General features: G+C 36.4%; 2 protein-coding genes and 1 long non-coding RNA gene across 3 annotated transcripts; 2 read left to right on the top strand and 1 right to left on the bottom strand.

Moving 5' to 3' along the window:
* LOC311086692 lies at positions 1-1,092 on the top strand. Its single transcript, XR_014607106.1, has 2 exons — positions 1-141; positions 223-1,092. It is a non-coding gene; the product is annotated as an uncharacterized lncRNA (long non-coding RNA).
* A 1,238-nt stretch (positions 1,093-2,330) lies between these two features.
* On the top strand, positions 2,331-7,648 carry LOC311086691 (uncharacterized protein). Its single transcript, XM_084119691.1, has 4 exons — positions 2,331-2,816; positions 5,199-5,434; positions 5,841-6,025; positions 6,577-7,648. The coding sequence occupies exons 1-4, from the start codon at positions 2,564-2,566 to the stop codon at positions 7,349-7,351; spliced, it is 1,449 nt and encodes a 482-aa protein (XP_083975817.1). The 5' UTR covers positions 2,331-2,563; the 3' UTR covers positions 7,352-7,648.
* Positions 7,649-7,705: 57 nt separating this feature from the next.
* On the bottom strand, positions 7,706-18,464 carry LOC311086690 (uncharacterized protein). The gene is made up of 15 exons (XM_084119690.1): positions 18,349-18,464; positions 17,942-18,189; positions 17,809-17,865; positions 14,608-14,664; positions 14,128-14,193; positions 13,820-13,888; positions 13,683-13,730; positions 13,491-13,592; positions 13,213-13,383; positions 12,646-12,944; positions 12,221-12,540; positions 11,833-12,008; positions 11,530-11,702; positions 10,456-10,670; positions 7,706-8,055 (listed from the first exon to the last, which is right to left on the bottom strand). Exons 2-15 carry the CDS (start codon positions 18,089-18,091, stop codon positions 7,787-7,789), a joined length of 2,172 nt encoding a protein of 723 aa, XP_083975816.1. The 5' UTR covers positions 18,092-18,189; positions 18,349-18,464; the 3' UTR covers positions 7,706-7,786.
* Positions 18,465-24,932: the final 6,468 nt, after the last annotated feature.

Genomic DNA, 24,932 nt, shown 5'->3' with positions numbered 1-24,932 from the left:
GCGTTGGGAAGGATAAGTTAAGACCCATTTAATTTACAGTGCGACTGCGGAGTATCAGACGCGTCGCTTAACGCCCGTCATGGCGAGCCGGTAATTTGCACTTTACGGAGTACACTGGGTGGTGCGAGTCACCAACAAGCGGTAAGTCATACCTATTTGAATGTCCGGTTAATGAGATCATAAACTCAAATTTACAAACGTTGTGCGTTGTATTTTTGATAGTGATACGAGGAAGGTGCTGCAGCAGGCTTGGTGGGGGTAGCTGGGCTTAGTGACGACCGATTGGATTGTGTCTCCCCTTGCCGGAAACTCCTCGACCATTTCTCAGTGACTATTACTGGAACAGCGCATTTGCTGTGATCATCTGACTAACATTTTCTCTTATCCCTCATCTGTCTTGAGACGGCCGGAACAATAGCGCATTTTCGGCCGTAGTGACGCTTTCCAAACCTAGCAAATTCAGTGCTGATCTCTGGGCTGGAGTACAGCGGCGAATAACTGGGTTGTCATTTCTACTTGCTCTTTTAGCAGAAACATTGTCATTTAAAGTATTTACGTTTGTCAAATTGTTATTGTCTGTTTTTGAATGTCTTACATGTATTTCTAAATCCTGAGAATGGTATATTTTTAAAATGCTGTAATCATCAGGCGACGCAGTGTTGGAAAGCTATTAATGAGCGTTGGCCAGTGAGTGGTTGCTTTTATCTTCTTTGTAAACAACTGATTCCATCCGTCCACATGTGATAAGGGTTCAACCAAAAGACTATTACGTGGAAAGTGCGTTGTGTGTGTGTGTGTATGGTTGCTTATGTCTCAATTTGTACTCTTTTTTTCTTTTACCCAGAGTTGGGGTGCCAGTTCAACGCCCACGTCCTCTGGTGTGGTGGTGTGCTTATCGCTTGCTGTGTTCACAGGGGGTGATTGGGTGCTGTGTGGTGAGAGCACTAGTTGCAGTGTTTACTGGGTGGACGAACTGAATCCCCAATTCTGAAACGGATAAGTGTTATAGTTGGCGTATTTATTCTAATGTGTGTTTGTATTGTGTATTTTGGTACTTTTCTTATCTGTATTTAATAAACAATTTGAAACGTTTCCTTGTTGTCTGTTATCTGACCCAGTCACCGCGTATCTGTGTGCTTTGCACTTGATGTACAAACGGGTCCCCGGCCCATTTTCCGGGGTGGCGTAGTCTATTTTGTGCCATAATTGGTATTGTGTTGCGCTTAAGAGAGCAAACTGCCACACATACATAGTAGGCTATATAAGCTTTGGAATTTGAAACTGTTCCCAGCAAACATTGGTCCGACAGATCGTGTCCCTGGCCAAAAATAGTCGCGGTAGGACGGCATAAATCGGTAAAAATATGTAACACCGAACATTTCCTAAAAATGCATTCAGATACATTTGTACATGTCTACAGTTCTCTGGGGTTGCATGGATAATTGTTATTTTGACTTTTAGCTACGTAGTTCAATAAATAGTGTATCGGGTGAGAGGACGTCACCTGGTGACGTCTTTTACACGTGCATTAGTCCATCATGACCCTCTATGAAATCCTTGTTAAATATGCAAAAGCTGTGCTTAATCCTTGCTTAATACTGCATTAATTAATTTAATTGCCCAATTAGATTTTAAGAGGTTGTGAAGACGTCCACTGACGTCCTTTACACGTCTAGCAAGACAGAAAAAAAACAGGAATTATCTTTATATGAAATACACGATTTGTATACAAAGTAAATATATTTACTTTATCTTGTTTAAATAAATTATAATCACAAAGTGCCCAGTGTGGTTAAGTAATTGCAAAGCCACTGCATTTTAGTCGTTTTGGACGTCCAGGTGACGTCCTTTCCACGTGCATTTAGTCCATCATGACCCTCTATGAAATCTTTATGAAATATGCAATTATGCTTACACTGGTTGATACTGCAATAATTAATTTAAGTGCCCCAAGTAGTTTTAAGAGGTTCGAAAAGACGTACACTTATGGCAAGCCGTTTTGACATTTAATCTATTTCCCGTACTAGTGTCTATTTTCATGTTACTAGTACTTATTTTTTAGATACTAGTATCTTTTCCATTAAGTACTAGTACTTATTCATTAGATACTAGTACTTATTCATTAGATACTAGTACTTATTCTTTAGGTACTAGTACTTATTCATTAGATACTAGTACTTTTTCTTTAGATACTAGTACTTATTCAATAGATACTAGTTCTTATCCATTAGATACTAGTACTTATTCATTAGATACTAGTACTTTTTCTTTAGATACTAGTACTTATTCATTAGATACTAGTACTTATTCCAATAGTGACTAGTATTTAATTATACTCTTCCTGTTAACAAAAAATAGAACTAGTTCTTGTTTAGTTACTAGTAACTTATAAGACCAAAGATATCTTGAACTTAATAGATACTAGTACTTTTAAAATTTGCATTTCTGCCCAGTATGCTAATCGTATGTTGAATATTAATGAGCCAGCAACGTATAGGATAGAGATTACACAGGATACGGAAAGAAGAAGACGGAAAGAAGAAGGGAAAGACAGAAGGTGAAAATGGCAGAAGTACTTGAACAAATATGTAGAAAATGCAAATATGTTGAACGATCGATAAACCAGGGAAACATTGGAAGCGCACAGCTGATGGCCATTGATTCTTCATTATTAAATTTGAGAAGAATCGAGGGACTGTTATCTTCTGAAACGATGGAAGAACTTCTCAGCAGCATTGAGGATCTCAGAGTTTTCATCAGACAGTCACTCGGGGAGCGCAGAGATGAAGCTTTCACAGTCTCTCGAATTCGCTCAGGTATCTGTAGTATGTTTACATTAAACTATACATAACCTCTATACTGCAGCTTGTATCATACACAGATGCTTTGTATTTACTGTCACAAGTCTAGGCTACTAAGTAAAACCAAAGTAGCCTGAATTTAATAACATTTATATAGAATTTAATAGTCTGTTAAGTCCTTTATAGGAAACAAAACTTGCAAATTACTTCTATTGGCCTAGCTATAGGCTATGTCAGCCATGAAGTAGCGAATAGAAGAACTAGGCCTATTTTATTCTAGTTTAACTAAGGGAGATTTTTTAGGAAGATGAAATGAAACAAAATAGGTCTGTTGTCAGTGCCACGAGACAAAGTGCCCTAATATTCATTACAGTTGCACCATTAGCCTAATCCTTAAATTAATTCAAACACCCATGCGATTTTATTACTGCTGTGACCAGTAGGGGGCGTGCTGGGTTCACTTATTAGATTTGTCTTGGGGACGTGATAAAATGTCGTGGCCACGAAATAATTTTGTCCAGGTAAAGTAAGCAAGATGAACTTTCAACATAGAATCCTGAAAAGTAGCGTAAGATGTATTGCAATTTTCCCAAAAATGTGAAGCAGCATAACTATTTTCCACGCTGATAATAATCAATAATAATACGAAACATCTTCCTTAATTTTCGTTTTTCTGTTACTCAAACAAAACGTAATATATAATAAGCTATTATTATTAGGCATATTATTTTTATATAATATTTATTTATTTATTTCTGCTCATATTTCGTATTTGCAGTTACATCAAATTTAAGTCATCCAAATAATTATTCCAAAGGCGATTGTTAGTATGATTAGCCTATTATTATTATTAATATTATTATTATTATTATTATTTGTTTCTACAGTCAAAGCAATTTGTAACGTTTTGTTGTTATTGTGGAAGTGCATAAAATAAGGAAGACATATTTCTTTCCTCTGTTATCACAATGTGCTGATCGCGCCGGCGACCCGAAAAGTGCAGTGTTGCGCTTTATATGATATGTATATTTGCAAGTAATATAGCCTATGCAGAATGCGTCAGACAAACATTTATTCTGATGGGAGAGAGACAGGTTGAGCTGAAATTGAAAAGTGGCTTTTCAGGGCCGCCCAAGCACAAATATTGAAAGCTCTCTTTTTACCCATGAACAAAAATAGAAAAATCTGGCTTAGCCTAATTTCTTTTTCCATTTTCAAAACAGAACGAAATTATTATCTTCACAATACAATCAAACCGTTTGTCATTTATATTCTTTTTCTTTCGGTTAGTATTTGGATTTTGCAGTTAGACAGATTTATCCTAATAAACATGCTGCTACAATTGAAACCATTACATTAAAATAATGTAAACTGTATTTCTATAACTTAAGCAGCGCACATCCTGCTTTATGTCAGGACTGTGGCGAAGGCAACGCTGACAAGCGCTTAGCTCGCTCACATTTTATAACCATGTACCTTATAGCTATGAGAAAATCATATCGTTTTTATGACATATGTCGTTTGAACAAGAAAAGATCTCGTTTCCTATTGTGTTCTGCCACAAAGTGTAGCAAAGAGAAACAAAAGTCAGAATTGCTATAGATAAAAAATCGCAATTGTGAGAAAAAAGTCAGGATTCTGACTTTATAACTCGCAATTGAGACTATATATCTCGCAATTAAGTCGCAATTGCGAGTTTATATAAAAGAGGGACTTTGGTTTATATCTCAGAATTCTGAGAAAAAAAGTCAGCATTGCGAGTTTATATCACAATTCTGGAAAAAAAAAATCGCAATAAATGGGCTTCCATAGTTAATTGAATTATCCACAGCTGTTTTTTGTTTGTTTGTTTGTTTAGTGGTGGTTGTTCATGAGTCTCTTGTTTGTCCTGAGCAGTTAAATTGCCCACTGCTTATCTGAAAAAAATATTTAAAAATCCATCTTTTCGCACTGAGGACAACCGAGGGACTCATGTACAACTATTACAAAAGGTTCAAACACTCACTGATGCACCAGAAGGAAATACAATGCATTAAGAGCCGATGGATTTAAATGTTTGAACATGTTTGAAGATGTGTACATTTTTCTTATTTTGCCTAAATATATATATATATATATATATATATATATATTTTTTTTTTTTTTTCATTCAGTACTGCCCATCAGAAGCTACAGAAGATAAGTTCCCCAGGAGACAAAATAAGTTCAATTTACCCTGATCGTCAAATTCACAAAGTTTTCACCACCGGCTCTTAATGCATCGTGTTTCCTTATGGAGCATCAGTGAACATAAATACGAATTCAGTTTGCTTGTTCTTAATAGGAGTTCTGTTTATAGTTGTTGCTTGTGATTTTTGCTCAACAGTGCTTGAATCATGGTTCTGTGTATATTAAAAGGTCAGCGAGGGAGACCCAAAATCACAGTGATGAGACAGCAGCTGGAATTCTTGATGACACAGGGCTACACCATCAAGCGCATGGCTCGACTTTTGGGATGCTCTGCATCATTTTTATATAAGAGAACAAAAGCAATGGGGATGTCAATTAGGAGGTCAACAACTTCGTTGACTGACGTCGAGTTGGAAAGGCACGTTAGACGACTTCATACACTCTATCCTAGTTCTGGAAATGAGGTACCTTTTTTATCTTTTCTTTTTTTAAATAGGCCTAATTGTATTTTTTTAACATTAACATAATTAACATTTACCATCAACATAATTTAATTTTAAATGTAAATTTATTTTAATTTAATTATCATTGTACTTAATTTATGAATTTCACACTGTGTTCTACATTAATTACTGTAAATATTAACTTTGTAGACGCTTTTTTTAATCTTAATTTATATTTTATTTATTTAATGCCATTTTGTAAAAAAACAACTGTAAATTATGAACATGCAAATACAAACATTTAAGTAAATCTAATTCTTACTGGTTTGCAGAGTAAATTATGTAAATGCTTTTTTTGGGAGAAGTTCTTCAAGTATAATACTTTTAATCAAAGCCTTTGTGTCATTGTTTGCATACCACATCACAGATGATGAGAGCATTCCTGAGAGCAGAGGGCTTGCTGGTAACAAGACACAGAGTGAGAGTGATGTTGAGTAACATTGACCCAGCTGCTGCTGCACGTAGATGGAGTGCTGCTGTGGCCAGAAGAACATATTCTGTGCCATATCCAAACAGTCTGTGGCATATGGATGGGAATATGCGCCTTATCAGGTAATTCGAATTTTGTTAAACCTCATGTTCTGGTTTGATTGATTTTTTTTTTGTTAATCAGTTAAAACAAACAAAGAAGCTAATAAATTTGAAAAATGGAAATTCTAGGTCTAATTCTAGTTTGGATGTGACCATTTTGCCTTGCAAAAACTCATTTAAAATATTCACAAGTGCCATGTATGCCAGATATGTTGAAAATGCAAAGAAGTTTATTGTCTTGTCACGTTCAGTTGTACATGAATTGTGTAATGATTCCATAATTCTCAATTCAGAACTGCAATACTGGAGGAAATAGGTTAAATAAAGCAAATATGTCGAAGTTGTATCCCTTCTAGCAACAACCCTTCTACAAGGCTTCTGTCCTGCATGTATTGGCTCCTATCCTAATTAAACTTACCTGAACCAGTTAATCTTAGTAGGCATGCTTAAAACTTCCTAGAGATGTGTTGAGGCAAGCTGGAGCTAAACTAAAAATTTTAAAAAGCATTTACATCTATTATGTGATTTTCAGTGAGCTGCAAAATAACTTTCTGGTGCATGGTTCTTTTTAGATGGGGATTGGTCGTTCATGGAGCAATAGATGGATATTCTCGCCTTATAACGTACTTGAACTGTAATACAGACAACAGATCTGCCACAGTGCTTACACAGTTCTTAAAAGCCACGTGTGTGTATGGACTTCCATCTAGAGTGCGGTCAGATCATGGTGGAGAAAACACCCAAGTGGCATTGTTCATGAATCTTGTTCATGGAGTGGAGCACAGAAGCCACATCACAGGGGAATCAGTGCACAATCAGAGGATTGAGCGTCTTTGGAGGGATGTTTTCCTGCATGTTTTGCAGAGTTTCTACAAGGAATTCTACAGCCTTGAGGACAGTGGTACCCTAGATCCTGAAAATGACATTCACAGGCTTTCTCTTCAGCTTGTGTACTTACCGGAAATACAAAGCAGACTGAGCAGGTTTCATGAAGCGTGGAATCATCACCGTCTAAGAACAGAAAACAACCGAACACCCTCTCAGATCTGGACAGATGGCATGCTGACAAACATGGGAGTCGATAGCACCTCTATCAACCATGTGTTTGGTGATGATCCATTCAGAGAGCAAAATATAGAAGCACTTCTGGCACAACATGGTATTCACAGTTTCCCAGTTGAATTGGATGACCAGTTCCCTGCTGTAAATGTCCAGCAACCCAGTGTTGACCTTAGCCAGGAGCAACAGGAAGAGGTTTTGAGAGCGATAGAAGGCATTGCAGACTTAAAACTAAAATATCAAAGGTGCTGCAATGGAATTTCTCAACGACTGTCACTGACCGAGTGAAAAAATATTTGGAAAACTAGCTTGCTCATTTGTTTCTGTAGTGTGTTTGATTTATTTTTTATTGTAGAACCAAAGCTTTAGAATATCTGCTAATTGTCTGCTGAGGCATTATCTTTTGTCAGGTTTTTAAACTTCCATTCAGCTAAACAAACAGTCATTAAAAACATTAACAAAAAGTCATTCTATTAAAAAAAAAATTCAAAACAGTTTGCATTTCTTTATTTTGTTCACAGTTGTGTCCATTAAAATTGATGCAAAACAAAATTTGATGCAAAACTACATTAAACCCTTTTTGAAACCATTATTAAGAACGGTGTAAAACTTTTTCAGCATAAAACGTATTAATACTGGTATTTAATATTTAAAGTTTTCACTAACTTTTTCTTAACTCTTTAAACATTTTATTACGTTGCAGAATGTTGAATTTTTCTCAGGCTACTCCTGACCAAACCCTTGTGTGTTGCAAATGGCAAAGTCCATATTAGACTTAAAAAGGTCATAGTTCTTGTGCAACGGGAGACGCAAGCAATTAATGCAAGTGTTTGCAGTTGGAAACTTCTCTCTCTGTGAAGTATCCCACGGTGAAGTATCAACAGGGTGTAAGAATTCAATTGATGGCTTTGGCTTTAATCCAACTACGGGAAGAGCACTGCATCCAGTTGCAAATGTAAGAATTTTCTGTAGCGTGCAGCTAGAGGTGCCCTCTGTGAAAAGAATGAATGAATGAATGAATAAATATGAAAAGGTTCAGTAATTAGACCAGGGGTGTCCAATCCTGGTCCTGGAGGGCCGGCATCCTGCGGATTTTAGCTCGTACCCTAATTAAACACCCGAAACGACTAATTAATATCTTACTAGGCATGCTAGAATCTTCCAAGCAGGTGTGTTGAAGCAAGTTTGGAGCTAAACTCAGGACACCAGTGCTCCAGGACAGAGTTTGGACACCCCTGCTTTAGCACAAAAAGAATAGACAAGGAACTAAAGAAACTAAGCCAAAGTAATTCAGCAAATCCTGTGTTTTGGTGTAAAGACCGGGACACACCAACCCGACACCACCCAACTAGCGCCGACGAAAGCCGACCATCTTGTCGCCTCTAGTCGGCTGCGTCTGCGGGCGTCTGGGCAATTAAACTGAGCTCGAACACACCGAACTGACGACACCGGACTACAAACTAGAAGGTGCTTTCTGCGCATGCGTGAGGAGATATACAGTTGCGTACCCGCAGTTGGCAGTAGTCTGTATTTTCATTCCAAGAGAACCCCGAAGTAGTATTGCCTGTGCAAACAAATCAGCGTTTCCGAAGCATTTACTTCATCGCTCACCACAGAGAGATTCGGTTTTGTGAAGATGTCTGACAATCTGCAAATGGCCCTGGCGCTGTCAGCTCTTGGTTTAGCGATAAAAAAGGACTTAAAAGTACACCAGAGGATTTTTTTTAAAGTCAACGTGTTTACATCACTGGGAAATTGTACTATATATCAGTACAGTCAATATCAATATAACACCTGTTGTACGCACACACATATATAAAATTGTAATTTATATATATATATATATATATAGTAGCATTTTTATGTACTTATACTTATTTTCATTTGAAAATTATAACATTTCAAAGCTCTCACAATACACGTTAGGGTGAACAGTAATCGCCGTTATTCTTGCAAAAAACTATTCATTGCATAACAATGAAAGTACACTTCTGCGTAAAATGGCCACTTATCCCTAAAGACCCAATATTCACACATTTACACATTCAGACATTACCGTCTGCCAAGCTTATTGTGCCCTGTACTTGCATGCATATAGCACTAATGTCTCCACATTCTTGAACATTATCACCTGGTCCTCATGTCTCCCAGAAGAACAAGACTAGTAAAAAAAAATGACCCAACAAGGAGTTTCAATAGGGAATCTTTACAAATACAAAGAGTATCTATTTCTATCGTTCAAACATAACGAACGTTGTGTACACAGCAAATATATCATTAAATCATATACTTGTTTACAATTCATATTCATATATTTGTTTACAATTTTATACCTTGTTCATAAGTCATATTAAATGGGAGCAGCCTTATTCTTACAATTAATTCAAGTTAACAGGCTTAATAGTTTGTGTGTCCTATATGTACGTGTATGAGTATGAATATATACATGAATGTGAATTGCGAAATGATGACAGCGAGCCAGTGTGGTGAGAAATTGAGTCCCCACCCGGAATCGGGTCTCCATTAGGATCCCGGAGGTAATGCCTGATCAAAAATGTTTTATATTTTATAAAAAGCAACATACATATAATACATTAATACATATAATACAATGATGTAATTAATCTATAAAAAGTAATTTATTAACTTAATTTCTTTATGGAAAAAACGTATTTAAATGCTATAACACTATAACATCTGATAAATAATGCACGAGTAAATACATTTTAAGTGGTTTTAATTAATATCTTGCCTCAGGATTGCTTCTGTATATATTCTTTCAGTTAGGAGACAATATTAAAGATTAATAAATGCTAATTTATTTATAATATATCCATTGTATTTATGTTAAATGTATATTCTATTCATTATAACACATTTTTTACTATATAAAATATAACGTGATTTTGCAGGAATTGTAATCAGGCGCTAAATATGATACCCATTAGAAGTCAATTGAACCAATAAGATCACTCTGGGTCCTAATCGAGACCCGATTCCAGGTGGGGACTGGATTTCTCATGACACCGGTTCCCTCTTGAATCCTTCGTTTGCGTGTTACGTCACTTCACGTTCAAGTCCTCCACGCGCTCTGATTCGATGTGTGAACAGCCAATCAGAGCACGCTCTTTCTCAGACGGCCCCGACAAGCCCGACGCCGATTCAACATGTTGAATCGGGCAAACTTTGGCCGACGCGAGCCCGACAAAAGCCGACGTGCTGAACACACCGAACCGACGCGCTTTACCGACGCCCACCAACTGCCCGACGAGGCCAGACGGCCGATCGTCGGCTTGGTGTGTCCCGGCCTTAAATGGTGCATACTGTCTTAGGGCTTTACAGTTCCTATTATACAAGAAACCACCACCATTCCACTGAGTCCAATTACTTACCTTCTGCATCTAGAAGGTAGTCCCTCCAGAATGCGACTATGGTGTTTTCCTCTGCCCGCTTGTTACTTCCAGCAGTGGAGTAGCGAATATCGAATAACTGATCAAGGGCATCTGCCGTAAGTGGCTGTGGTGGGCTGCAAAATAGGGGTCTGAAGGCGTCTTTGTGTTTAACAACAGCCTCCAACAGTCCTAGAGTCCTCAGGCCCTCCTTAAGTCTTCAAGAAAAAAAAATACTTTTGAAATGCTACAAAAAACTGTTGGAAAAGTGTTATAAGCGTCTTTGACAAACAAAAAATATATTCTAATGGGATAAAGAATTTGCTAGTCATTATAAAATGAAAAAATAAATACATAATTCAAGACGGTACAAAATAACACATTAAATATATATTAATTTGCATGTACATTGTGGTAAGAGAGACTTTAATTCAGGAACCTTAATTCAACTTGTAATGTACCTATTGCTGAAATAATGACTGCACTCAGTTACAACTATGTCCCAAAAAATTATTTCAACCCCAAACAATTTCTCAGGTTTATTTATCTATTAGCTTGATAACCCTAACACTAACTAATGACTGCAGTGATCTGAGAGAACAAGAGCACAAATTTATTGCTGCTGAATTTGGAATGGCATACCACCCATAGCACTCTCCCTCCTAAATACTAAATCGTAAAAGTAGTATGGATAGTATTAAGTAATAAAAAGTAGTAAGAGTTATTTAGAGCTCTGCCTTACTGTTCAAATATGCAGCTGTTATTAAGAAATAGCAGCCTTAAAGGGATAGTTGACACAAAAACAAGTCCTGTATGAGTTTCTTTCTTCTGCAGAACACAAAAGATTATAGTCATACTATTGAAGTCAATAGGGACCAACAACTGTCTGGTTACCCACATTCTTTAAAATATCCTCTTTGTGGTCAGCAGAAGAAAATAAAACACATACAGGTCTGGAGGAACTTAAGTGTGATTAAATGATGACAGAATTTTGATTTTTGGTTCAACTATCACTTCAATGGTGCAACTGACCAATTAAAATAGACTATTCTTCATGTAATCATACATCATTCTTACCGTTCAAGTGGACCATGAAGTCTGTTCACAACTTGGAAGAGTAGGATGTCTTGTAAAAGCAGATCTTTGTCTTTTAGGCATTTTACAGCTCGAAGGCATCCTGCATTGGCCAGGTATTCACTGCTACACTCTGTTGCCTCACACAACTCCTCCATGGTGGAAGCATCAGAAATCTGAGGGAAAATAATCAGCATTTTAATAAATTACTATAGAAATAGTGACATTTTAATTTGATTCAAAAGATTTTAATAAAATCATGTGTAGTTGAGGATATAAATACTTTTATAAATATACAAAAAATACCTTTTTGATTTTAGCTTGCACGTCCAAGTCATTCACATCTTCTATGGTGGGTGAGACTTGTCCATTACTGATGCATTCAAACAAAGTGGACGAAAAGAATCCTGGAGATGGTCCCCCATGAACCATGCTGATAGCTATTGCTTTTCCAACAAGATAGTATCTGTCTTCTCTGACAGCTGAAGTGGAAAAGTGAAAATTAATATAACAATGTGAAAAGGGTATGATCCATAACAGGATCACTACCAGCTAAAAAAAAAAGATCTATCCTTTAGCATAATTGGACATTTCTGTTTAAATGAACGTGGGCAGTGAAAAATACCATATGGTTCAGTGGAAGTACTGAAATTAATTTTTGTGTGATTTACAAAGATCAAATGAAAGTGCGCACCAACAGAGTCAAGAGCAAGGTTTTTGCATCCATCTGGGCCAGCAAGCACTGCAGATTTTTCAATTTCTTCCATGAGCAAGCTAAGGAACTCCCTCCGTGGGCCTCCCAAATCCACAGCCTCTTCAAAATTTCCACATTCATCAGAAAATCGAACAGAAATTCTTCTGAAGGGATCGTACGATTTTCGTCCAAATGCTCTGAATGCACCATCTAGTATATTTTTTCGATTAATGTTGAATCTGCAGCTTAAGTTGTAGTTTATTTCTTTCCCAAGCTCCAAAAGTATATCCTCTGTAGAACAGACAATGTCTTCCACATACCTGAGCCATTAAGTAAACAAGCAATCAAAAAAAGTTTTTATATACAACTAAAAGATCACGTAAAATGACACAAAGCAACAGTCTCAAAATATAATAGCTACTTACATAACTTCAGAATCATCTTGATGTCCTTGGTCATCTGGCTCAGGGAAATCATTGTCTGGCATTATGTTAATGTAGTTGGTATATATTTCTGGCCCAGGATCCATTATTTCTGAGACAGTTTCACTGTGATTTGAGTACATTTCCTCTTGAGAAGCAGAATCCATGATTACTAAGTCAACATCACTGTGAATTTCATCTGGATTCATAGATTCCATTATTTCAAGGTCATCTTGAACCTCACTAATCTCAAATTCATCTGGACTTGGCAAAAGAACTGAATTTTGCTGGTGGAAAATGGCCTGAAAAAATAAATGTAAAAGATTCCAGATTAAAATAAAGATAAAAGCATTGGTCTCTATGTAAGATGAGGTTGTTTTTTTCCTGTAAATTAACTTGGAAAGATGATACAGAAGCATTGTAGCATTATCTGAAAAGCCTTCATGCGTTCACTGAAATATTATGGTAACTAATTCAAGACCTAAGTTGTTTGTATTTCCTAAAGTCCTGAAAAAAAAAGAATTCCATTAAGTTGGAATAATCAACATTTTCATATAGGAATTTATTTACCTGTACATCCTCCATGTCCATCCATCGAACATGGATGTTCAATGGGGCAGTCAAGTAATGATCCAGAAGAGTCCCGGGAACTGTGCTGGATATTGATACTGCTGATGTAGCTTCCCTTATGTAAAAATACTCTGTGGCTGAGGAATGTGTTCCCACAAAGTCAAACAGTGCCTAAAAAACAAAAACACACAAAAAAACTAAAAGTTTTGTACAAAAACTAACATAACACTCAACATGATAGAGTCATTCAACAACTTTATCTGTATTTGATCAAATACTTGGAACTGTCTAATTTTCATTGTGCCATCTGGGAAAGTAAATTTCAATGGTATGCCATCAGCTGGTTCTTCATTTGTCCTCATAAGTCTTTCCTCTATCATCTGTGAGACAAAAAAAACATTAGTGCATGTGCATGAGACTTTAAAAAGAAGCACCTTCCTGAATAGAAGCAAGTTGAAAATTTAAAGTACCTTAAGGCGCCTCTCTTCATATTGAGATATTTCTTTTGTCCTCAGATCCTGCCAATACGTGAATGGGTATCTATTAATAATATTTTGGCTTCCATTTTACACATGAAAACACTTTTGAAGAATGTTAAAAGACATACCTTTTCCTGATCAGCTCTCAGTGATTGTTCATACTCTTGGTCTTGTTGTCGCCTTATAGCTCTCCACTCCTGCAAAGACGTTTTAGACAGTATAAACTGTATAAAATCATAATATTTGTGCAGTAACATCAATTATCTTACATTATCTTTCTCTATAAAATGTGTGCATTGTTACAATAGTTTCCATAAAATTTCCATGTAGCTATGAAACCATTTTCTTAGGGAATGCACAGCAAAACTGTCATGTTATTTTTTTATTCCTCTGAGTAAATAAAATAACAATTAAAATGAAATACGTTTTACATCACCTCTAATTCATTTGTTGTTTCAGGTTCAGGTCCTGTGATTGGTTGACTCAGAGGCAAGTCACTTGTCTGTAAACACAATATCATGAAAATCTCACAGTGAATAGAAATATACCAATTCTGACTGTCTTTAACTACCGTGAAATTATGCATGAATTAATCAAATAAGCCATTAATATATTATATTTCTTGGAAGTATAACTAACATTTAAGAAACATCAAGTATTTTTATTAAAGAACTGTAATAATTTAATTAAAACATGGCAACCAAATAGTGTTGAAAATATACTAAATTAAAGAAATATATGATTTAATGACCGTTAATAAGATCATTTAGTGTTTCAGTGAAAGTATAACAATAAAAATGGATAATAGTACAAAATAATATAACCAAAATGCCTAATTAAAATGCAGTTAATGCCTTGATTCATTTCTATTAATTCTGTAAAAAGAAGCAAATGAAAACACTAGATTTTAAATTACCTCTGTTGTTTCAGAGTTAGATCCTGTGGATGGTTGACTCAGAGGCAAGTTGATTGGCTGTAGAGACATGATGAAAATCCCACAATGAAAATTAATACCCCAATTCTGACTGTCTTTAACTGGTGAAATTATCAGGGTTCCCACTCTTTTCTTGAAATGATTTTCCAGGACTTTTCCAGGACATTTTCAAGACTTTTTCAGCTGCTACAGTGCGAGTCAAGTTATCCCAACTAGCTGGGCGATATACCGATATTATCATATCGAGATATATTTTGAAACAGATGTGATATTGTACCTATACCATTATATCTGTATTATAGTTGTGCAAAGATTGTTGTCTTTCACAATGCCACCTGCTTTCCTCTACTTGCAATGCCACACTACTAAAACAGAAGTTATTCTCTACTTTAGTTCATACACTGGTATTTTACTTGCTGATATCAGTGCACATTTGCCACAGAACTCACAAGACCGTAGTTTAGAGGGGCAAGTCCTACCAGCGTACATACTTGCCAACCTTGAGGGGGGGGGTGTCGTCATGGCCCGCCAAAAAGGGGTGTGGCTAGCCTATAAAACCCCCTCGCACAGGTTGCACAAGTGATTTCAGTCGACTAGAAGCGAAACCAAGTGCAGCACAAGCACGGCAGGCTACGCAACACTCGTTCCCTCTCTAGAGAGAACCGAGGTTACGTTAGTAACCGAGTGTCGTTCTCTTACGAGAGTACTCTCGTGTTGCGTAAGTTTAGCTTACGCTACGGGAAAACTCCTTTTCTCGAGAATACTGATATAACATACTGCATATTTTCTCTTTTTATTCGCCATGGTCTCTTCTTTCTTCCTTTTCCCCTTCCTCTTCTGCTTCTTTTTCCGTTCTGATTGCCGCGCTTGACTTCGAGGTGTAACCTTTATTATTGTTCGGTCTGAAACGGCGCCCAGTGACGGATAGTGTAGCAATATTGTTGTCCGGGTGGAAATCGGGAGAAATTCGGGAGAAAGGTCGGTCCGGGAGATTTTCAGGAGGGGCTTTGAAATTCGGGAGTCTCCCGGAAAAATCGGGAGGGTTGGCATGTATGCCAGCGTACTGAGATGTCAAATTGCGTACTTGCTACGCAAAATGCGTACATATTGGCAGGTTTGTGTCACGTGGGGCGCTGTGCTGGCTACATGCAGAAATGAAAGCAGACAGCTCCAGCCCAATATTACCAGAGCCTGTCTACGGAGAGCTTTGGCACTTCCTATTAGCCCCATTGTATCAATATTAACCAACTGCAGAACCGCAGAACCATACGTCATAGCAGTGTGAGGACGACAGCGCCAGCCTAACAGTCTGATGCCGGAAGTGGGCGGGGTAAAAACATCTAAGGGGTGGAGATGGGTAGGTTTAGGGGTGGGTTTAGTGGTCAGGGGGTGGAGATGGGTAGGTTTAGGGGTCAGGGGGTGGAGATGGGTAGGTTTAGGTATGGTATATGCAAGGTGGCTATGTATGGTATGCGGTTCCGGCATCAGATTGTTAGGCTGGCGCTGTCATCCTCACACTGCTATGACGTATGGTTCTGCGGTTCTGCAGTCATTGTATCGATTTTGGTTGCAGTTCCATTAGAATTCCACTGGAGGTAATCGCGGGCGAGTGCAGACTGAATGGGAGTCAATGGGGCTAGACGGCTAAATTTGTCTCCCTCACCCGATTGCCATTGAGAAATCTCAGATTTTATTGTAGGTTTTGCAAGTTCAACATGGGTTATAGGTTGAAAAATTGAATGAACGAGTACTTATGTCCTTTTGATTTCTTACAGGTTGAGTTGTTGTTGCCCATAACACGCTAGCATTCTGCTAATGAACACTGATTGGTCAGTGAAGGACTGATTACAACCAGAGATACTGCTTGATGGCATCGTGGCATCCGAAGCGGGACCAGAAACAAAACAAAAACTCTTCTAGCGCGTTTACCTGTGTCAGCTGTGTTGTCGATGCCTCGAGAGAAAAGAAGGTGCAGAGCGCGAAAACACCAAAGTGACTGAAGGATTGCCGTAAAGCAGTATCTCTGGTCGTACGATGTGTATGACGTTATTGACATTTTAAAAGACTTTTTAAAGCAAATAAGTGACTCTAAAAAATCTAACACCCAGCAATGTGTAATTTCTTTGCATCTCCTTTCGAATACAATATTCAAATTACTAGACAAAAAATGATATCCTGAGAAAAGTGGATTTTGAGGGGTATAGCTCCATAGACCTCCATTCATTCTGCACTCGCCTGCGAGCGCCCCCGCATGGACAGAGACGTGTTACTGCAGCCAGTCCAGAAACCGGAAGTAACCAGAGAGTGCCAATTCTCTTCCTATTAGGCGGCGTTCACATATCGCGCCTAAAAACGCGTAGAAAACGCTAGGCGCGCCGCATTCTCATTTTTCCAAAGCGCTAGGTCGGTTGCGCTCCGGAGGCGTCTGTCGTCGCTAAGCGTGGTTCTTGTCACGTGACCTACGGTGCGCTTGCGGCATTCTGAAAAGTTGAGATGTTGAGATGTTGAGATGCGGCGCGGACGCGCTTGGAAAAAACGAGCGCGTCGCTTCCATTATGAGCGCGCATACCGCGCGTCTACATTTGAAATAACGAACTTGAGCGCGCAAAAGACGCGATATGTGAACAGGCCCTTAGACATTCTCTGATATTACCCGTTGAAGGCAGCTGAAAACAGACATACATGCGTAAAATGTTTAACCCGTTTCATCCACAAGGAGGGAAAATTATTTTCCAGGACAACGCAAACGTTTCCAGGACATTTTACTTTTTTTCCCATTTTCCATGTGTTTTCCAGGACTGGAAAATTAGTCTTTCATTTTCCAGGTTTTCCAGGACGCGTGGGAACCCTGATTATGCATAAATTAATTAAATAAATCAATATGCTAATATCATAGCATTTCTTGGAGGTATAACTAACGTTTAAGATACATCAATTATTTTTATTAAAGAACTGTAATAATTTGAACTAAAACATGGCAATCAAATAGTATTGAAAATACGCTAAATAAAAGAATTATATGATTTAATGACTGTCAATAAGATAAGATCACTGGTCATTTAGTGTTTCAGTAAAAGAATAACAATAAAAAGGGCTAATATTACAAAATAATATTGCAATATTACTTTTTTTATTTATTCATTCTGTAAAAAGAAGCAATGAAAATACTACATTTTAAATTACCTCTGTTGTTTCAGAGTTAGATCCTGTGGATGGTTGATTTAGAGGCAAGTTGATTGGCTGTAGAGACAGAATCATGAAAATCTCACAATGATTTTAAATACACCTATTTTAACGCTCTTAAATTATACTGTACCTGGCCCACTTCAGCACGAGGGACAACATAAAGTCTGCTTTTCCCCACAACCTTCTTCAGATCTCTCACAGAGCTTGCTTGTAGCTTCTTGATTGTTTTCCCCTTGTCTACTTTGGCCAACTCAAAACCCACCAGGTTCAGACTAATCATAGGGAAGCTCTGACAAACGAAATTATTCAAATCTGCCAGGCTCCAGTTCAAATCAATAGTGGACAGTTGGCAATCTGCTACCTCCTTCGCTGGAACTCCTTGAAAAATATACTGTAAATAAAATTAGCATTTCTCCTCAGTTCTACAGATACGTTTTGAAATACACTGACTGTATAATTGAAATGTATTGTAAACAATTTACACCATGGTCATATAATACAGTGAACCATGCCATAGCCTAAAAGTGAATGACAAACCTAATCCATTATTTGTGAGGACATGCCGGTCAGAAAGAGATGGAAGTTTCTGAATGTCTGGTCCTGGGAGAAGAAAGAGGCCCACCTGCCAGGATGAACGTCCTCTTCTTGTGGATGTGCCTATCAACAAAGATTGTATTAACAATATTTAATGTCTTTGTTTAGTCATTTCATATATAATTGGTTATTTAAATTTATGATTCCTTCGAATCACTTAAGTAACTTATGTAACGTTTGATGTTCTAGTGGTTAATAAACAAAAGTGCATGTGTCTTGCAGAAGAACACTGCCGCCCTCAAACCTACCCCTTTACAATAATGCAAAAACAACTGTAATTATTGTTGTACAGTGTGGCAAAAATTAGTGTGTATCAAACTGCCAAAGTCACGTGATTTTAGTAAACAAGGCTTCGTTACATCATGACTGGTTCGAAACATTAATAATTGTAATGGTTTGCCATATGGGTCCCAACCACATTCCTGAAGGCCCCCCAACACTGCACAGTTTGCACCTCTTTTTTGTCTGACACACCCATTTTAGGTCTTGAAGTCTCTACTAATGAGCTGATGATCTGAATCAGGTGTGTTTGATTAAAAAGATATGGAAAACATGCAGTGCTGGGAGACCTCCAGGAACGTGGTTGGGAACCACTGCCATATAGTATGCAATACTGTTTTTGTTAATTTGTAATGACAAAATTGAAAAACTACCTATTAAATTGGCAGCTTTTCACAGGCAAGTAATTTTGGGGTGGATGCTATTTACAAGCACAATTTTTCTCCACACCAGTATTATATCTGGAAGAATTGTAATATTCTGCAAAAAAAGGAAGAGTATATTCATGAAAACCTGGTTGAATAAAGGGATTCTTTTGGTAGACCCCTAAAGGGGTATTTAATGACTTAAAATTATTTTTTTTATTTTGATTTCCCTGTAACCTAAAAGAATATGACTCTGTAATTGGAGCTAATTATTCTAGTATTGTGTCTTTATGTACAGGTATTTCATACTCTAACATGCTTCTTCACCCTGCTGACACTTTCTGTGGCCGAATCTGTTTTTCATCTAGCAAAATAATAATAATAATAATAATAATAATAAAGGTAATATTATTTCAAAAAGAAATAGTTAGTAAGCCATGTGTTATTTTTATTTATCTAAGTTTATCAGAAATATTAATTGGAGGAAGGTTTGGGTATTACCTAATAAATATGTCATTACATAAAATGAAAGAATTTTTTTAAGATACTACACCAATGTTGACCCTGCTACGATTATTTTTCAACCAAATGTATTAAAGATATTGATGTAAATTGTTCATTCTGTTCATTACACCCACAAATGGTACCTCGTGTTTTTTGACATTGTCAATATATAGAGAGGTTATGATAGGAGGTTTATAGGTTTATAAATGACAGAGTGTTGTCCAACTTTTTTATTATATGAACATGTAATATTTGGCTTTTTGAGCAATGACAATAAGTTGGAAAATGAGGCTTACATAATCAATGTCTTGATTATACTTGTTAAGTTTCATATTCATCGTTGTAAAGTCACCAATCAGAAGACTCTTTTTTCTGTGGTACTTAAGGAATTAGATATTTATACAAGCACAAATAAGGAGAGTACAAAAAACAAGCTGTAAAAACTATACTTGTTTGGTACATTTAAGTTATTGTGATTTAGCAAGGCCTTTCATTGTTTTATTTATTTATTTCTTATAGGTTCTATATATTAATGTATAGTTAATATGAACTTGTTGTGTATACCCTTGGTACTTTTTATGCACATGATGTTGTTCAACCATTAATAAAAAAAAATTAAATGGTTTGCCGTTAGAGGGCGATCATTAATCACGCGAATTCATTGAAATAAAACAAACAGTCTATCAATTTGTGTTCAAATGATTCGAAGCTTTGAAAAGTTTTGTTTCTCCCATAGTACTGTATGCAATGCCAGTACATTACCTTAATGTGAGGGTTATCCCGTTTGGAACCCAGCCAAAATGTTTGGCTTCTAGAATTCGCCAAAAAATTATCTGCCCCTCCCCCACCCCCATTTTAGGTTTATCACCATTGCCCCTTTTTTAAGCTACCTAAATGCACTTTTAAAACAATCTACTTACTTAACCTAACGTACTTAAATTACTTACATTGAACCTGATTTCTGCGTCTCCTGAAGAGTGTTCTCGTCGCAGTCAAAATGTTTGCAGTACCATTTGAAGATGTGGTAGCCATTAATTCGCGTCTGGCACGTTGTAATGCATTAAACACTCTGTCGAACACGGCTACTGCAGGTTGCTCATTATTTTCCGGCGATATTAAATCATCGCTGGATCGTTGCCTGTCGTCCATATCATTACAGTTGTGGTAAAAATTCCCGCTAATCTGTGAGCAGTGACATCACACTAGCAAGGGCGGGGCATGGAGGGGAATTGATTGGTTCAAAAAAAATGATGGTCTTCGAAAAAAAAATCTGCGTAATTTGTACTATTTATTTTCTATTTAAAAATGATCAAGCACGTTTTTAGCAAAGGTTTTTTTTATTTTCATATGCATGCATTTAAACCATTAGCATTCAATCCATTTTAAATGTTCAAACGCGCATGGTGCACACAGACAGGAGACAGCGCACCATTATTATTATTATTATTATTTTATCATAAAAAAATATATAAAAATATATATATATTATATATTTTTGAAAAATTATTTCAAACTTTTAAACTACAATGTAAAAATAGGTTAACCATTTACATTAATTTTTGGACAGAAAAAAACCCTTAATCATTAGTCATTCAATAGGGGAGCATATCTCATATGATGCCATTATTGATGACTTTGCATCTAGAAAGGATAGAAATGTTACACTTTAGTTTCAGTTTGTGTTTTCTGTTCTGCAGTGAAATAATTTAATTTTCTTTAGTGTGATTTATTCCATATTTTATGTGTTATTCTAAATAATATATACCCAGCAAACATTGGTCCGACGGCAACGTCGTGTCCCTGGCCAAAAATAGTCGCGGTAGGACGGCATAAATCGGTAAAAATATGTAACACAGAACATTTCCTAAAAATATATTCAGATACATTTGTACATGTCTACAGTTCTCTGGGGTTGCATGTATAATTGTTATTTTGACTTTTAGCTACGTGTAGTTCAATATATAGTGTATCGGGTGAGAGGACGTCACCTGGTGACGTCTTTTACACGTGCATTCATGACCCTCTATGAAATCCTTGTGAAATATGCAAAAGCTGTGCTTAATCCTTGCATGGTTAATACTGCAATAATTAATTTAATTGCCCAAGTAGTTTTTAAGAGGTTGTGAAGACGTCCACTGACGTCTTTTACACGTCTTGTCAAGCAAGACAGAAAAAAAAAAAAACAGGAATTATCTTTATGAAATACACGATTTGTATACAAAGTAAATATATTTACTTTATCTTGTTTAAAATAAATTATAATCACAAAGTGCCCAGTGTGGTTAATTGATTGCAAAGCCACTGCATTTAAAGTCGTTTTAAGTGGACGTCCAGTAGGTGACGTCCTTTACACGTGCATTTATAGTCCATCATGACCCTCTATGAAATCCTTATGAAATATGCAAAAGTATTATGCTTACACCTTGGTTGACACTGCAATAATTAATTTAAGTGCCCCAAGTAGTTTTAAGAGGTTTTGAAAAGACGTACACTGCTTTACACGTCAAAACTGTGCCACCGGGATGTTGTAGCAAATCTCGCGATATTGCAAAATCCCGCGATATGATATATTATCTCGCGATAAAGCGATAAAGTAGCCATTTTCCCGTTTTTCTACAACCACGAGGCGAGCAGAATTTGAGGGTGCATTGGTGTGTTGCCGAATTACTAAAAATCTGCTGTTGGGTAAGTACATTTTGTATTATAAATGTAACATTAGACATTCTCTGTTTCAACAGAGTACCCGCCTTCAATGAAGTTAACGCTTGCATGGGCCAGACTCTCTGTACAAATTTTATTTAATTTAATTTTACATTTATGTACGAGAGTCTGGTAGAACCAGGCTAATTTTTTCTGCCGGTGAGACCAAATTTTGTTATAGGTCGCGCTGGCGCGACCGCAACATTGTTAAAACATTGTTAAAACATCGCAAAAAATTAAAAATTAAAAATGAAAGCGGAACGAAACTGCGCAACTCGTTTGTGCTCCACGGACCGTTTATTCAGTAAAATAACATGGTTATTTTCCGACATTTTCAAAAAAAAAGTACGTAATTTACCTAGAAATTAGCCTTTTTCTTTTTTTTTTTAAACCATATTCTATACCATGCCCAGGGAGCAATTCAATGTAGAACCGCCACTGTCTGTTGCATTACTCTTGAAGCATATAGCTTTTTTGGAAACTGATGAACAACTGAGTCCATGTTTAGATTATGACAGCATCAGGATAGATCAATTGACACAAATTACCACAGAATATGACCCAGATGGACTATGGATGTCATATGTCATTCTTCATCAAATATGGTTTCTGTGGTCCCATGTACCTCTTTTAGAGAACACATTTTCTTATTCAACATTACCGTACAGTTTTGAGTAAAGTAAGTTCTCCGCAGCCTTTGTTGATGATCTAAATCAGCTGATGGTGTGACCTAGCCGCTATTGTATACAAAAATGATCCTATTCTGCTACTGTAAGCGATGCGCCGGAGCCTCTTGAGAGAAATATTTGTATTAGTGCCGAATGAGAGATGTATATGGCTGCGTTTTAGTTCTCTCTTTAAATTCGTTTTGGCAAGATTTTTTATTTGTATAGGACTTTTTATATGAACTTATAACGAATGTCATTATAATTTGTGATTGATTTTATAATTTGTATTTAATTTTTTTTTTTTTTTTTGCCATTATAAATAGTGTTTCTTTAATAAATTCGTTCTGGTTACTCCTTTATAAGTTGTTTATAACGAATACCATTATAATTTGTTTATTTTATAATTCGTATTTAAATTTGTACTATAATTTTATAGCTGCTCATAAGTGTGCCCCATATGAAAACGAAATGCCCCTGTCCTCTTACTGTTTTCGTCTGGTTTTTACGTTTACATATATTGAACTGAGAAAAAGTTTTAATAGTTTGCAATTCAGTAACCCTACCTGAATAGCAAAACATCCATAGAACTGCAGCACACTTTCAATTTTCCAGCTGTTTCAAGCCGCAAATATTTAAAAGTTATTATATGCTTTTAGCGATTTTTTTCAGGGCAACCTTTATAAGAAAATCAGCTTGCAATTAGCTTGCAATGCGTCTAGTTGCAGTGACAGCTGCATGAGCTTGCTTTTGAGTGTGGGGCACTTAGCCTACTGTCATTGTGACACAGCCTATTTTCTTTATTTCTTTTGAAGAAACCCAAATAGAAAATAAACAATCGTTTGTAAACAAGCACAGAAAAACATTACGTTTTAGGTATTTAGTTTTTTTTTTTTTTCAATAATGCAAACACTGTAATTTAAAAAAAATATCCTAATATGTTTGTTGATCATTGTACAGTGACCTCTAAGGCAGGATACAGATAAGACATCTATTTAGTTTTTTTTTTTTTCCTCTTTGTGTCATAGTTGTTTCATAATATTGGAAATTCATTGGAGTTGTTTTTATTTACCAATATAACAAAAAAAAAAGTATGGTTGTTATTATTATTATTACTACTGATACCGCGAAACATTAAAAATATAACACTATTTGGCTATTTAAGAATAAGAGGTTAATCGAGTGACCTCTGGTGGCAGGAAGGAGATAAGACACCAATTCTATTACCTATTATTTTCCTGGTTTTCCTCCAGTAAAAACAATAAAAATTATATCAGGGCTGTACATAAACTTTTTTTTTTTTTGGCATATAGCACAGAGACTGAATGTTTTTACATGAATGTTCTGTACAGGGCACACAAAATACAAACCTTATCGTCAGACAAACATTTTCTTTATTTAGAAAAAAGGCCAAAAATTAATTAATACAAATTTTAATCTTGACTGTCGTGTTCACTTTATGTGGTTTCTGAAGTGGTCCTCTTGCATTATAAGGACTAAAAATCTTTGCTTGTGTTCATCTGAAGAAAGAAAGTCATAAACATCTGGGACGACATGAGGGTCAGTAAATGATGAGAGAATTGTCTCTTTTGGGTGAAAGAGCAAGATGTGATGCAGAGGCTAGAAACATATTCCAGACAGAGAAATTAATGGAATTAAAACATACAACATTAAAGTTTTGAAAGTCCACTTTTTTGTGTCGTCTATTTAACATCACTGTCTAGACTCTAGAAGAATAATTCATCTTTTAATTGTTTATTTGGAGCATTTAGAATTTTTTGACTAGTTTGATTAATTAATGGGGAAATTATTTAATCATGTAATTATTAAGATTAAAAACATTTTCCGACAGTCCTAATTCCTACTCAATGTATCATTTAATGATATGTTGTGTCACGTTAAGAGATGAGATCTGGGTCCAATTGCAGGGAAGAATGATTTAATTAACAAGAAACACAAATAAACAAACGAGCAGACAAAAACCAAACCAAACCAAAAGGCCAACACGGCACAA

This window comes from Abramis brama, assembly GCF_963993115.1.
Source record: "Abramis brama genome assembly, chromosome: 7".
Taxonomy (NCBI): domain Eukaryota; kingdom Metazoa; phylum Chordata; class Actinopteri; order Cypriniformes; family Leuciscidae; genus Abramis; species Abramis brama.
The sequence above is the reverse complement of the archived record's forward strand: the minus strand, read 5'-3'. Positions and strand labels throughout refer to the sequence as shown.

Excerpts from the sequence above, each read along its gene's own strand:
- LOC311086691 (XM_084119691.1), top strand. The coding sequence starts at position 2,564 with ATGGCAGAAGTACTTGAACAAATATGTAGAAAATGCAAATATGTTGAA. Across the intron at positions 2,817-5,198 it reads AGTCTCTCGAATTCGCTCAG|GTCAGCGAGGGAGACCCAAA; the intron begins GTATCTGTAGTA and ends GTATATTAAAAG. Across the intron at positions 5,435-5,840 it reads ATCCTAGTTCTGGAAATGAG|ATGATGAGAGCATTCCTGAG; the intron begins GTACCTTTTTTA and ends ACCACATCACAG.
- LOC311086690 (XM_084119690.1), bottom strand. The coding sequence starts at position 18,091 with ATGATTAGTCTGAACCTGGTGGGTTTTGAGTTGGCCAAAGTAGACAAG. Across the intron at positions 13,731-13,819 it reads TGAGAGCTGATCAGGAAAAG|GATCTGAGGACAAAAGAAAT; the intron begins GTATGTCTTTTA and ends ACGTATTGGCAG. Across the intron at positions 8,056-10,455 it reads CTACCTTCTAGATGCAGAAG|AGGGCACCTCTAGCTGCACG; the intron begins GTAAGTAATTGG and ends TTCTTTTCACAG.